This window comes from Bufo gargarizans, chromosome 1 (genome assembly GCF_014858855.1).
Source record: "Bufo gargarizans isolate SCDJY-AF-19 chromosome 1, ASM1485885v1, whole genome shotgun sequence".
NCBI lineage: Eukaryota > Metazoa > Chordata > Amphibia > Anura > Bufonidae > Bufo > Bufo gargarizans.
Genome location: NC_058080.1, coordinates 734,999,474 through 735,013,962, shown reverse-complemented (window position 1 = coordinate 735,013,962; position 14,489 = coordinate 734,999,474). Strand labels below are relative to the sequence as shown.

The 14,489-nt window shown below is 44.3% G+C and overlaps 1 protein-coding gene across 2 annotated transcripts in view; it reads left to right on the top strand.

Annotated features, from left to right (window-relative positions):
- The window catches only part of GBA2 (glucosylceramidase beta 2), a 99,585-nt gene that overhangs the window by 27,226 nt on the left and 57,870 nt on the right, over positions 1-14,489 (top strand). For both annotated transcript variants that reach the window (XM_044276435.1, XM_044276436.1), the window contains 2 exons: positions 3,259-3,529; positions 3,893-3,984. In XM_044276435.1, the coding sequence (XP_044132370.1) occupies positions 3,354-3,529; positions 3,893-3,984 (268 nt within the window). In that variant the 5' untranslated portion in view covers positions 3,259-3,353. The remainder of the gene's footprint in view (positions 1-3,258; positions 3,530-3,892; positions 3,985-14,489) is intronic.

Sequence of the window (14,489 nt, the reverse complement as noted above, 5' to 3'; positions counted from 1 at the left end):
ATATGTAGTATATAGTCGCACACTGTATATATGTAGTATATAGTCACACACTGTATATATGTAGTACACTGTAGTATATAGGCGCACACTGTGTATATGTAGTACACTGTAGTATATAGGCGCACACTGTATATATGTAGTACACTATATAGTATATAGGCACACACTGTATATATGTAGTACACTGTGTAGTATATAGGCACACACTGTATATATGTAGTACACTGTAGTATATAGGCACACACTGTATATATGTAGTACACTATGTAGTATATAGGCGCACACTGTATATATGTAGTATAGTCACACACTGTATATATGTAGTATATAGTCACACACTGTATATATGTAGTACACTGTAGTATATAGGCACACACTGTATATATGTAGTACACTATGTAGTATATAGGCGCACACTGTATATATAGTACATGGTCGTACACTATGTAGTATATAGTCACACACTGTATATATGTAGTACACTGTAGTATATAGGCACACACTGTATATATGTAGTACACTATGTAGTATATAGGCGCACACTGTATATATAGTACATGGTCACACACTGTATATATGTAGTACACTATGTAGTATATAGTCACACACTGTATATATGTAGTACACTATGTAGTATATAGGCACACACTGTATATATGTAGTACACTGTAGTATATAGGCACACACTGTGTATATGTAGTACACTATGTAGTATATAGGCGCACACTGTATATATAGTACATGGTCACACACTGTATATATGTAGTACACTATGTAGTATATAGTCACACACTGTATATATGTAGTACACTATGTAGTATATAGGCACACACTGTATATATGTAGTACACTGTAGTATATAGGCGCACACTGTATATATGTAGTACACTGTAGTATATAGGCACACACTGTGTATATGTAGTACACTATGTAGTATATAGGCACACACTGTATATATGTAGTACACTATGTAGTATATAGGCGCACACTGTATATATAGTACATGGTCACACACTGTATATATGTAGTACACTATGTAGTATATAGTCACACACTGTATATATGTAGTACACTGTAGTATATAGGCACACACTGTATATATGTAGTACACTATGTAGTATATAGGCGCACACTGTGTATATGTAGTACACTGTAGTATATAGGCACACACTGTATATATGTAGTACACTATGTAGTATATAGGCACACACTGTATATATGTAGTACACTGTAGTATATAGGCACACACTGTATATATGTAGTACACTATGTAGTATATAGGCGCACACTGTGTATATGTAGTACACTGTAGTATATAGGCGCACACTGTATATATGTAGTACACTATGTAGTATATAGGCGCACACTGTATATATGTAGTACACTATGTAGTATATAGGCACACACTGTATATATGTAGTACACTATGTAGTATATAGGCGCACACTGTATATATAGTACATGGTCACACACTGTATATATGTAGTACACTATGTAGTATATAGTCACACACTGTATATATGTAGTACACTGTAGTATATAGGCACACACTGTATATATGTAGTACACTATGTAGTATATAGGCGCACACTGTGTATATGTAGTACACTGTAGTATATAGGCACACACTGTATATATGTAGTACACTATGTAGTATATAGGCACACACTGTATATGTAGTACACTATGTAGTATATAGGCGCACACTGTATATATAGTACATGGTCACACACTGTATATATGTAGTACACTATGTAGTATATAGTCACACACTGTATATATGTAGTACACTGTAGTATATAGGCACACACTGTATATATGTAGTACACTATGTAGTATATAGGCGCACACTGTGTATATGTAGTACACTGTAGTATATAGGCACACACTGTATATATGTAGTACACTATGTAGTATATAGGCGCACACTGTATATGTGTAGTACACTGTAGTATATAGGCACACACTGTATATATGTAGTATATAGTCACACACTGTATATATGTAGTACACTGTAGTATATAGGCACACACTGTATATATGTAGTACACTATGTAGTATATAGGCGCACACTGTGTATATGTAGTACACTGTAGTATATAGGCACACACTGTATATATGTAGTACACTATGTAGTATATAGGCGCACACTGTATATGTGTAGTACACTGTAGTATATAGGCACACACTGTATATATGTAGTATATAGTCACACACTGTATATATGTAGTACACTATGTAGTATATAGGCACACACTGTATATATGTAGTACACTATGTAGTATATAGGCACACACTGTATATATGTAGTACACTATGTAGTATATAGGCGCACACTGTGTATATGTAGTACACTGTAGTATATAGGCACACACTGTATATATGTAGTACACTATGTAGTATATAGGCGCACACTGTATATATGTAGTACACTGTAGTATATAGGCGCACACTGTATATATGTAGTACACTATGTAGTATATAGGCGCACACTGTATATATGTAGTACACTATGTAGTATATAGGCACACACTGTGTATATGTAGTACACTGTAGTATATAGGCACACACTGTATATATGTAGTACACTATGTAGTATATAGGCGCACACTGTATATATGTAGTACACTATGTAGTATATAGGCGCACACTGTGTATATGTAGTACACTGTAGTATATAGGCACACACTGTATATATGTAGTACACTATGTAGTATATAGGCGCACACTGTATATGTGTATAGTCACACACTGTATATATGTAGTATATAGTCACACACTGTATATATGTAGTACACTGTAGTATATAGGCACACACTGTATATATGTAGTACACTATGTAGTATATAGGCACACACTGTATATATGTAGTACACTATGTAGTATATAGGCGCACACTGTATATATAGTATATAGTCACACACTGTATATATGTAGCACACTATGTAGTATATAGGCACACACTGTATATATGTAGCACACTATGTAGTATATAGGCACACACTGTATATATGTAGCACACTAGGTAGTATATAGGCGCCCACTGTGTATATGTAGTACACTATGTAGTATATAGGCACACACTGTATATATAGTATATAGGCACACACTGTATATATGTAGCACACTAGGTAGTATTTAGGCGCACACTGGGTATATGTATGTAGTATTTCTAGTGCGCCCTCTAGTGTTTTGGCTCTTTATATACATGCAGTATGTTGTCAGAGTTTGACCCGTCTTTATGATCTGTGCTGTCAGGAATCCTGGGTGACCTTCGCCCGCGGGGTGTGACACTGACGACACACACACTACCTGCTGCAGCTCCCGGTGGCAGACGCCTCTCAGTCACAGACATGGACGGCTCTCAGGGACTGATGGAGAGGTATCAGGCTGCAGTCCGGGGCTTCGGAGTGCCTCCTTGTGGCTGGAGGATCTGTCTGGCACATGAATTTCAGGAGAAGAGGAAACCCTTTCAGCTGGAGCATGTGTCCGCCACCAATAGGCTGGCTCACCTACCTATGGGTGTCCGGTAAGTGGCCTCCTCCTGTTTCCTCTGTACTGTGGTGTCCTGTATGATTGTGCCCACCTATTCTGTGTGCTAAGCGTGTTATCTATTCTGTTCATCAAGCATGTTATCTGCTTTCTGTAATTAGTAACATGTGTAGTACACACATCAGATAACACGCTAAGGCTACGCAATGAACACGTCTGATAAACAGAATAGATAATGCACTGTGTAATAATCCTGTTATCTGTAGCCTGCTTTGTGTGTAAACACATGTAGCCCGCAGAGTGGATACATAATATGTGTAGTAAACATGTTACCCTCCGTGTGTTGTGCGTGTTATCGATTATCTCACTGACGCGTAATCTATTTCTCCATCTCATGTAGGTATCTCATGTGGTGGCTACGCAAGACATATGTGGAGAAGAAAGCACCCTTTATAGACATGTTCAACTCAGTACCTTTACGTCAGATCTATGGTAAGTGACACGTGCCTGCGTTTTCCTGTACATACGTAAAAGATCAACTGTAAGGTATCCTAATAACTGAGAGACGCCACTCCATGTCCTGTCACCTGTCCATGTCCTGCCTCCCCTGACTGCGGCCTCTCTGCGCCCTGCCTCCCCTGACTGCGGCCTCTCTGCGCCCTGCCTCCCCTGACTGCGGCCTCTCTGCGCCCTGCCTCCCCTGACTGCGGCCTCTCTGCGCCCTGCCTCCCCTGACTGCGGCCTCTCTGCGCCCTGCCTCCCCTGACTGCGGCCTCTCTGCGCCCTGCCTCCCCTGACTGCGGCCTCTCTGCGCCCTGCCTCCCCTGACTGCGGCCTCTCTGCGCCCTGCCTCCCCTGACTGCGGCCTCTCTGCGCCCTGCCTCCCCTGACTGCGGCCTCTCTGCGCCCTGCCTCCCCTGACTGCGGCCTCTCTGCGCCCTGCCTCCCCTGACTGCGGCCTCTCTGCGCCCTGCCTCCCCTGACTGCGGCCTCTCTGCGCCCTGCCTCCCCTGACTGCGGCCTCTCTGCGCCCTGCCTCCCCTGACTGCGGCCTCTCTGCGCCCTGCCTCCCCTGACTGCGGCCTCTCTGCACCCCCTGAGCTGCCCTTGTGCTGTGGGATCATTTTCAGGTCAGCCACGTGTGCCATGCTGAGCACCAGTTTGCCTTCATTCCAGCAGATGTGTTGTCAGGATTTTTCTGCTGCAGTCATTCTCCTGGACTTTCCGGCACTTTCCCCGTTTTGCCAGTTCTGCTGCTTCTATTTTCAGGACTGTTCTGTACCATCCGGTTTCTCCAGTTAGTTCCATCAGAACCAGTTAAACCTGATCAGGAGCCCTGCAGCCATGTGCATCACATTCTCACGTGTGGTAGGACAGTGGAGTGCTATTCATTATAAGATCGCAATGTGGACTTTCTGCTGACAGGCGGCTGAGCACCTGTTATTGACTGGTCCTCTGGAAGTGCTGAAGGACACAAACCACCTGGAGATGTTAGTCATAGTTCTCTTAGGTCAGACATCCTCAAACTGCTGCCCTCCAGCTGTTGTAAAACTATAACTCCCACAATGCCCTGCTGTAGGCTGATACCTGTAGGCTGTTCGGGCATGCTGGGAGTTGTAGTTTTTCAACAGCTGGAGGGCCGCAGTTTGAGGATGCCTGTCTTAGGTGTTCAGGACCATGGGGTTCATAAGTGAAAGTACAGAATTGCCGTAAATCCGAAATCTTCTCAACAAACATGGAGTTAGAGAAATTTCAGGAGGATCTCATGTCAACCACTACGGATGAAGCAGAGTGTATAAAATTAAAGGGCTTCTGTCACCCCCTAAAAGTCATTTTTCACTTTTGGGCTAATTAAAATCCTTATTCAATATATAGCGCTCTTACATTTTTCTGTGGCTTAGTTTCTTTAAAAACGGCACTTTTATAATATGTTAATGACCTCTCTTCCAGCAAGTAGGCGGTTGCTTGCTGGTAGCCGCCGCATCCTCCTTTCAAAAAAGGCCCCCTCCTCCTGTTGATTGACAGGGCCAGCGAGCGCTCTCCTCCTAAGGCTGGCCCTGTCTGCGTTCCAAATCTCGCGCCTGCGCCGTACCGGTCTTCAGTCAGCGCAGGCACACTGAGAGGAGGACGCTCGTTCGGCCGCTCCTTCCTCAGTGCGCCTGCGCCGATGACGTCACATCTACACCTGGCGCAGGCGCACTGAGGAAGGAGCGGCCGAGCATCCTCCTGCGCCGACTGAAGACCGGTACGGCGCAGGCGTGAGATTTGGAACGCAGACGGGGCCAGCCGAAGGAGCAGATCGCTTGCTGGCCCTGTCAATCAACAGGAGGAGGGGGCGTTTTTTTTAAAGGCGAATGCGGCGGCTACTAGCAAGCAACCGCCCTACTTTCTGGTAGAGAGGTAATTTACATATTATAAAAGTGCCGTTTTTAAAGAAACTAAGCCACAGAAAAATGGAAGAGCGCTATATATTGAATAATCGCACTATAAGGATTTTAATTAGCCCAAAAGTGAAAAATGACTTTTGGGGGGTGACAGAAGCCCTTTAATAAGAACAGGGGCTGTTGGTGCAGTAGATGATGATAATGTAGTGGTTGGTATGGTAGATGTAGTGGTTGATATGGTAGATGTAGGGGATAATGTAGTGGTTGGTATGGTAGATGTAGGGGATGATGTAGTGGTTGGTATGGTAGATGTAGGGGATGATGTAGTGGTTGGTATGGTAGATGTAGGGGATGATGTAGTGGTTGGTATGGTAGATGTAGGGGATGATGTAGTGGTTGGTATGGTAGATGTAGGGGATGTTGTAGTGGTTGGTATGGTAGATGTAGGGGATAATGTAGTGGTTGGTATGGTAGATGTAGGAGATGATGCAGTGGTTGGTATGGTAGATGTAGGGGATAATGTAGTGGTTGGTATGGTAGATGTAGGGGATAATGTAGTGGTTGGTATGGTAGATGTAGGGGATGTTGTAGTGGTTGGTATGGTAGATGTAGGGGATGATGTAGTGGTTGGTATGGTAGATGTGGAGGATGATGTAGTGGTTGGTATGGTAGATGTGGAGGATGATGTAGTGGTTGGTATGGTAGATGTAGGGGATGATGTAGTGGTTGGTATGGTAGATGTAGTGGTTGGTATGGTAGATGTGGAGGATGATGTAGTGGTTGGTATGGTAGATGTAGGGGATGTAGGGTTGGTATGGTAGTAGTGGTTGGTATGGTAGGAGGTAGGATGATGTAGTGGTTGGTATGGTAGATGTTGAGGATGATGTAGTGGTTGGTATGGTAGATGTAGGGGATGATGTAGTGGTTGGTATGGTAGATGTAGGGGATGATGTAGTGGTTGTATGGTAGATGTAGGGGATGATGTATGGTTGGTATGGTAGATGTAGGGGAGATGTAGTGGTGGTATGGTAGATGTAGGAGATTGATGTAGTGGTTGGTATGGTAGATGTAGGGGATGTGTAGTGGTGGTATGGTAGATGTAGTGTTGGAAGTGGTTGGTATGGTAGTAGGGGATGTAGTGGTGGTATGGTAGATGTAGGGGATGATGTAGTGTGGTATGGTAGATGTAGGGATAATGTAGTGGTTGGTATGGTAGATGTAGGGAGATGATGTGTGGTTGGTATGGTAGATGTAGGGGATAATGTAGTGGTTGGTATGGTAGATGTAGTGGTTGGTATGGTAGATGTAGGGATAATGTAGTGGTTGGTATGGTAGATGTAGGAGATGTTGTAGGGTTGGTATGGTAGTAGATGTAGGGGATGTGTAGTGGTTGGTATGTAGATGTAGTGGTTGGTATGGTAGATGTAGGGGATGATGTAGTGGTTGGGTATGGTAGATGTAGGATGATGTAGTGGTTGGTATGGTAGATGTGGGGATGATGTAGTGGTGGTATGGTAGATGTAGGGGATAATGTAGTGGTTGGTATGGTAGATGTAGGAGTGTTGTAGTGGTTGGTATGGTAGATGTAGGGGATGTTGTAGTGGTTGGTATGGTAGATGTAGTGGTTGGTATGGTAGATGTAGGGATGATGTAGTGGTTGGTATGGTAGATGTAGGGGATGATGTAGTGGTTTGGTCTGGTAGATGTAGGGATGATGTAGTGTTGGTATGGTAGTGTAGGGGATGATGTAGTGGTTGGTATGGTAGATGTAGGGGATGATGTAGTGGTTGGATGGTAGATGTAGGGGATGATGTAGTGGTTGGTTATGGTAGATGTAGTGGTTGGTATGGTAGATGTAGGGGATGATGTAGTGGTTGGTATGGTAGATGTAGGGGATGATGTAGTGGTTGGTATGGTAGATGTAGGGGATAATGTAGTGGTTGGTATGGTGTAGTGTAGGGATGATGTAGTGGTGGTATGGTAGATGTGGAGGATGATGTAGTGGTTGGTTTATGGTAGATGTAGGGGATGATGTAGTGGTTGGTTATGGTAGATGTAGTGGTTGGTATGGTAGATGTGGAGGATGATGTAGTGGTTGGTATGGTAGATGTAGGGGATAATGTAGTGGTTGGTATGGTAGATGTAGTGGTTGGTATGGTAGAGTAGGGGATGATGTAGTGGTTGGTTATGGTAGATGTAGGGGATGATGTAGTGGTTGGTATGGTAGCTGTAGGGGATAATGTAGTGGTTGGTATGGTAGATGTAGTGGTTGGTATGGTAGATGTAGGGGATGATGTAGTGGTTGGTATGGTAGATGTGGAGGATGATGTAGTGGTTGGTATGGTAGATGTAGTGGTTGGTATGGTAGATGTAGGGGATAATGTAGTGGTTGGTTATGGTAGATGTAGGGGATGATGTAGTGGTTGGTATGGTAGATGTAGGGGATGATGTAGTGGTTGGTATGGTAGATGTAGGGGACTGATGTAGTGGTTGGTATGGTAGATGTGGAGGATGATGTAGTGGTTGGTATGGTAGATGTAGGGGATGATGTAGTGGTGGTATGGTAGATGTCGTGGTTGGTTATGGTAGATGTGGAGGATGATGTAGTGGTTGGTATGGTAGATGTAGGGGATAATGTAGTGGTTGGTATGGTAGATGTAGTGGTTGGTATGGTAGATGTAGGGGATGATGTAGTGGTTGGTATGGTAGATGTAGGGGATGATGTAGTGGTTGGTATGGTAGATGTAGTGGTTGGTATGGTAGATGTAGGGGATAATGTAGTGGTTGGTATGGTAGATGTAGTGGTTGGTATGGTAGATGTAGGGGATGATGTAGTGGTTGGTATGGTAGATGTGGAGGATGATGTAGTGGTTGGTATGGTAGATGTAGTGGTTGGTATGGTAGATGTAGGGGATAATGTAGTGGTTGGTATGGTAGATGTAGGGGATGATGTAGTGGTTGGTATGGTAGATGTAGGGGATAATGTAGTGGTTGGTATGGTAGATGTAGTGGTTGGTATGGTAGATGTAGGGGATGATGTAGTGGTTGGTATGGTAGATGTAGGGGATGATGTAGTGGTTGGTATGGTAGATGTGGAGGATGATGTAGTGGTTGGTATGGTAGATGTAGGGGATGATGTAGTGGTTGGTATGGTAGATGTAGTGGTTGGTATGGTAGATGTAGGGGATGATGTAGTGGTTGGTATGGTAGATGTGGAGGCTGATGTAGTGGTTGGTATGGTAGATGTAGTGGTTGGTATGGTAGATGTAGGGGATGATGTAGTGGTTGGTATGGTAGATGTAGGGGATGATGTAGTGGTTGGTATGGTAGATGTGGAGGATGATGTAGTGGTTGGTATGGTAGATGTAGCGGATGATGTAGTGGTTGGTATGGTAGATGTATGGTAGATGTAGTGGTTGGTATGGTAGATGTGGAGGATGATGTAGTGGTTGGTATGGTAGATGTAGCGGATGATGTAGTGGTTGGTATGGTAGATGTAGGGGATGTTGTAGTGGTTGGTATGGTAGATGTAGGGGATTATGTAGTGGTTGATATGGTAGATGTAGGGGATGTTGTAGTGGTTGGTATGGTAGATGTAGTGGTTGGTATGGTAGATGTAGGGGATGATGTAGTGGTTGGTATTTGGGTAGGGCATTAACTATATTTGTAATTGTTCTGCTCCGGGGTTCTTCTCAAGCTTTTTGGGCAGGACGTTACCTCTAGTAGTAAGGGTTCTGCTCTGGTGTTTGGGCAGGACGTTGCCTCTAATAGTAAGGGTTCTGCTCCGGTGTTTGGGCAGGACGTTACCTCTAGTAGTAAGGGTTCTGCTCCGGTCTTTGGGCAGGACGTTACCTCTAGTAGTAAGGGTTTTTCTCAGCAGTAGATGATCTGGAGGTTACATCAGTCTGTAGATGATCTAGAGGTGATGGACCAGTTTGTAGAGGATCTAGAGGTGATGGACCAGTCTGTAGAGGATCTAGAGGTGATGGACCAGTCTGTAGATGATCTGGAGGTTACATCAGTCTGTAGAGGATCTAGAGGCAATGGTGCAGTGTGCAGATGATCTAGAGGTGATGGGACAGTCTTTAGGTGATCTAGATGTGATGGAGTGGTCTGTAAGTGAAGTAGAGGTATGGCAGCAGCCTACCCTTCTCTCTGGCAGTACGTACATGTATGCACAGTCTGTAGACAATACGTGTATTGCTAATATATCAGTCCCTTCATTGTGATAACTAATGGACCCTGAAGATGTCATCTATATGACGTGTCTGAAGACGCTTGGGTAAATTCCCTCTTTAAGAGTTTGTAGAGCATCCCGAACAGAACAAGCCGATCTCGTTGACGGGTCGGGTCCACTATAATGAACGCTATCCTGCTCGTCCTCACTGCTCTGGTAATAATTAGTGTTTTTTCTCATTCTTTGTTCTTGTGACAAACGTGTAATCAAAGGTGGATGAGAAAACTTCTAGGAGACCAGGATTAAGTGCATTAATGTGTAACTATACTTTAAAGGGGTATTCCCATCTTAGAAAGTGATGACACTTGGTGGGGGTCTCGCCAGCTAAACCAGCACGTTATCCCGTTCATTCTCAGCATCGGTGGGGGTCCCAGAGGACTGACCCCACCGATCTTCTAGTAACAACTAATCCTCTAACAAATGAATATGACACGTCTTCTCAGCTGCCCAACCTGGATAGGTGTGTGCTTTCCAGCTGACCCACAGACATGAGACGTGTAGAGGATCCCTAGCTGCCGGAGCTGCTGGCCCCTCAGGGCTTCTAGGACATTTTTTAGATTCCTTGGGGGGATGTTGAGCGCTGCTCCTGCGTCATGCTGCATTAATCTCAGTTTTGATCTGTTCAGACCAGAAAACAGTCTCATCCTAAACAAACAAAGTCAGATTGCAGTGTTTACCCTGTTCAAATTCCGTTCCCCAATGCATGTCACGGGCGGCTCACATCCGTGTGCATAAGCCCTAAATGTGAGATTCTTGGCAAATACATGTATAAAATTATCAGCGCCTGTCCGCCATCAGCAAGGCAATCTCTTTGGGAAACTAAATACTGCCTCTACTGGATTACGTACTGGCCTTCACAAAATTCTGGGAATGCAGGCCCCACATGCATGCTGAGCCCACACTGTATTATACCTTCTCTGGTACCATACATAAAATCAGCCTGTGGACAGACCGCTTAGTCAGGAGCGCACGCCCAATGGAGACCGCCACACCCCCAATGCAGACTGCAAACAAAGCCCCATGTTTTTTCCTTGTAGATGCATGTTAATATTTACATGGAAAACAATTATTAACACGTGGATGGAAGAGAAGCCGCCACAGAAGATCTATAAAACCTGTAAAAGGCTATTTGCACACTAGCGTTTTTTCTGGATCCGGCAGGGTTCATCAAAAACGCTTCTGTTACTGACCAAGGGCAACATCTGCATGGAGTTTGTATGTTCTCCCCGTGTTTGCGTGGGTTTCCTCCAGGTACTCCGGTTTCCTCCCAGACTCCAAAGACATACTGATAGGGACCTTAGATTGTGAGCCCCATTGGGGACAGTTGGCTGATAATGTCTGTAAAGCGCTGCGGAATATAGTAGCGCTATATAAAATGCATAAAATAAATAATGCAACCATCAGGTTGTAATATCTTTAACATAGCCAAGACGGATCCGTCATAACCTCCGCTGGAAGTCAATGGGGGGCGGATCCGTTTCTATTGTGGCAGAGAATACTGATCCGTCCCCATTGACTTGCATTGTGTGCCAGGACGGATCAGACTTGCTCTGCATCCCATGACGAAAAGAAAACCACAGAATGCTGCTCTCCTATATGGGAACGCAACCAAACAGAACGGAATGCATTTTGGAGCATTCTGTTCAGTTTTGTCCCCATTGACAATGAATTTGAACAAAATGGAAGCATTTTTTTTTTTTCTAGTATTTTTTTTCTGCTATAACTGATCTCAATACTGCAAAATAGAAAAGCTAGTGTGAATGTAGCCTAAAACCTCTCCGAGGCACAGCAAAGGTCTACAGGCACACAACTACAACCTGAATGTGGGCTACAGAACGGGTCTATTGCAGACCTCCTGTCAGGAGCAGACTCGCCTCTCAGAACCATGGGCTGGGGAACTCCAGAGATCTTCTCCATACTGTGCATGCATTTACAGAGAGCCGATAACCTTTGTGGGATATTTAATAGCGTCTGATTTGTGCCTCCAACTACAGAAGTTCACTGAACAAGATGCATTCTTTTTTTTAAATCAGATAATTTTTCTTTGAGTTTCATAAAAACAATATATTATTACAATAACAACCCCTTACACCCACCCACCCCCCTCTTCCCTCCCACCCCTTTTTTCAGTCCTGAGACCAATTAAAGTCCAGAATCATCTCCGTGATACACTTTGTAATACCATACACCATTAACATACTCTCTCCTATATGTCTTCCGTGACCGCCATTCCATCCTCTGTCCTCAACAGACCACATATTCATCTTTCATCCATCCAACCTATAAATGGTCACCATACATCCTAATAGGCAGGGAATAAACTAATCCAACATACAATATTTTGGACACATTCCACCCAATATACTGTTAAATAATGTTGTAATATCTCAACCACGAGAACCATACTATTTCAATTTTTTTGGAACAAGATGCATTCTTAGCAAGCATCCTACTGGATAGCCACCCCAGAAAGAAAAAGTCCCGATCTGCATCAGAGAGCTCCGGCTTTAATGATGAAATAAGCCGACCTAGCGGAATTCTGTATAAAGGACTCTGGACGATCGGATTAGAAATGATCGAGAGGACCCATCCTAGCCATCTAGGACTAGAAGCATGCCTACTCAAGACCAAGGATGTCATGTTTTTGGCCCCACTTGAGCCTAGAGATACTAGAATGAGTATCTGCATGATAGATTGTAAGCTCTCATGGCCACTGCATCTCCACGATGCTAGGGAGGCTTGTCCCAGTCGCGGCCTGCTATTGGCTAACAAACCACAGTACTTCATGTCTGTGAAGGTTCTCATGTATCCAGGTCATGGTATATCTGTAAAGAATAAATCAAGGCAACTGGACGTCCTGTAGATTTCTTGAAAACGTTTCACTCGTTCTTCCAACGAGCTTTCTCAATTCTGAGTGACTACAAGAATTCTCTGGGAATAAATGTGTAACTGAATCAACATCTGTAATTATACCCAGCATGGGGTCAGAGGTCATTGTACCCAGCATGGGGTATAATTTTTCTGGGAGGTCATTATCACCTACTGACTCCAATTAGGATAATGGAATTAACACCTTTGAGTTACATATTTATTCCCAGATAATTCTTGTACAGTCACTCAGAATTGAGAAAGCTCGTTGGAAGAACGAGTGAAGCGTTTTCAAGAATCTACAGTAAGTGATGTTAGAACTTGATTTCACAGTATTATGGTATCTGTACCCATTAATCACCTTATACCTGCAAAACAATAGGAGTCTTCCATTTACCTTCTTTTCCCAATCTTTGGGCTTGCGTTCCATGGTGGAGCTCACAACCTGACCTCTAACCTGGGTTGTGTTCCACCGTGGGGCTCACGACCTGACCTCTAACCTGGTTTGTGTTCCACCGTGGGGCTCACGACCTGACCTCTAACCTGGTTTGTGTTCCACCGTGGAGCTTACGACCCGACCTCTAACCTGGTTTGTGTTCCACCGTGGAGCTTACGACCCGACCTCTAACCTGGTTTGTGTTCCACCGTGGAGCTTACGACCCGACCTCTAACCTGGTTTGTGTTCCACCGTGGAGCTTACGACCCGACCTCTAACCTGGCTTGTGTTCCACCGTGGAGCTCACGACCCGACCTCTAACCTGGTTTGTGTTCCACCGTGGATCTCACGACCCGACCTCTAACCTGGTTTGTGTTCCACCGTGGAGCTTACGACCCGACCTCTAACCTGGTTTGTGTTCCACAGTGGAGCTCCTGACCCGACCTCTAACCTGGTTTGTGTTCCACCATGGAGCTCACGACCCGACCTCTAACCTGGTTTGTGTTCCACCGTGGAGCTCATGAATTTCTCCTTCTGGTTTTGTTATTTCCGGCAGTATGCCATATCTATTATAGATAATCATTTGCTTGTGGGGAGTTATGGGAAGGTTATATATATTACCTGGGTGGGTCTACTGAGGTCTAGATTGTGCACTCTACTTCCGGTTTGCGTTCCAAAGACCGGAAGTAACGGATTCAAGCACCGGAAGTGATGTCACGCAAGGCGCGTGCCTAGGTTTGAGCACTCTTTCTGCAATAGCCAGTATTTAAAGCGGCGTCAGAGCTATTCATCAGGAGGCCATCGTCTTTGGTCCCCTAAAGAACCTGTTTAATGGGGAAACACGAAGGGACAAGCACATCATGAATCAAGGGATTCCTCATTTTTAGGGCAATTACAGGTCACCAATTTGGGTTTAGCCACTAATAAGTGGGGTTGCCCCTTTCGGGGCGAGTGCTCAGATTTCAGGCAGGGGATTTAGGGATATATACAATTCTTCCAAACCCGACTCCACTTTGCTAAAAAAAAACTACCATGTCTCTGAGATCACCAAATTGTAAGTAAACTCATTATT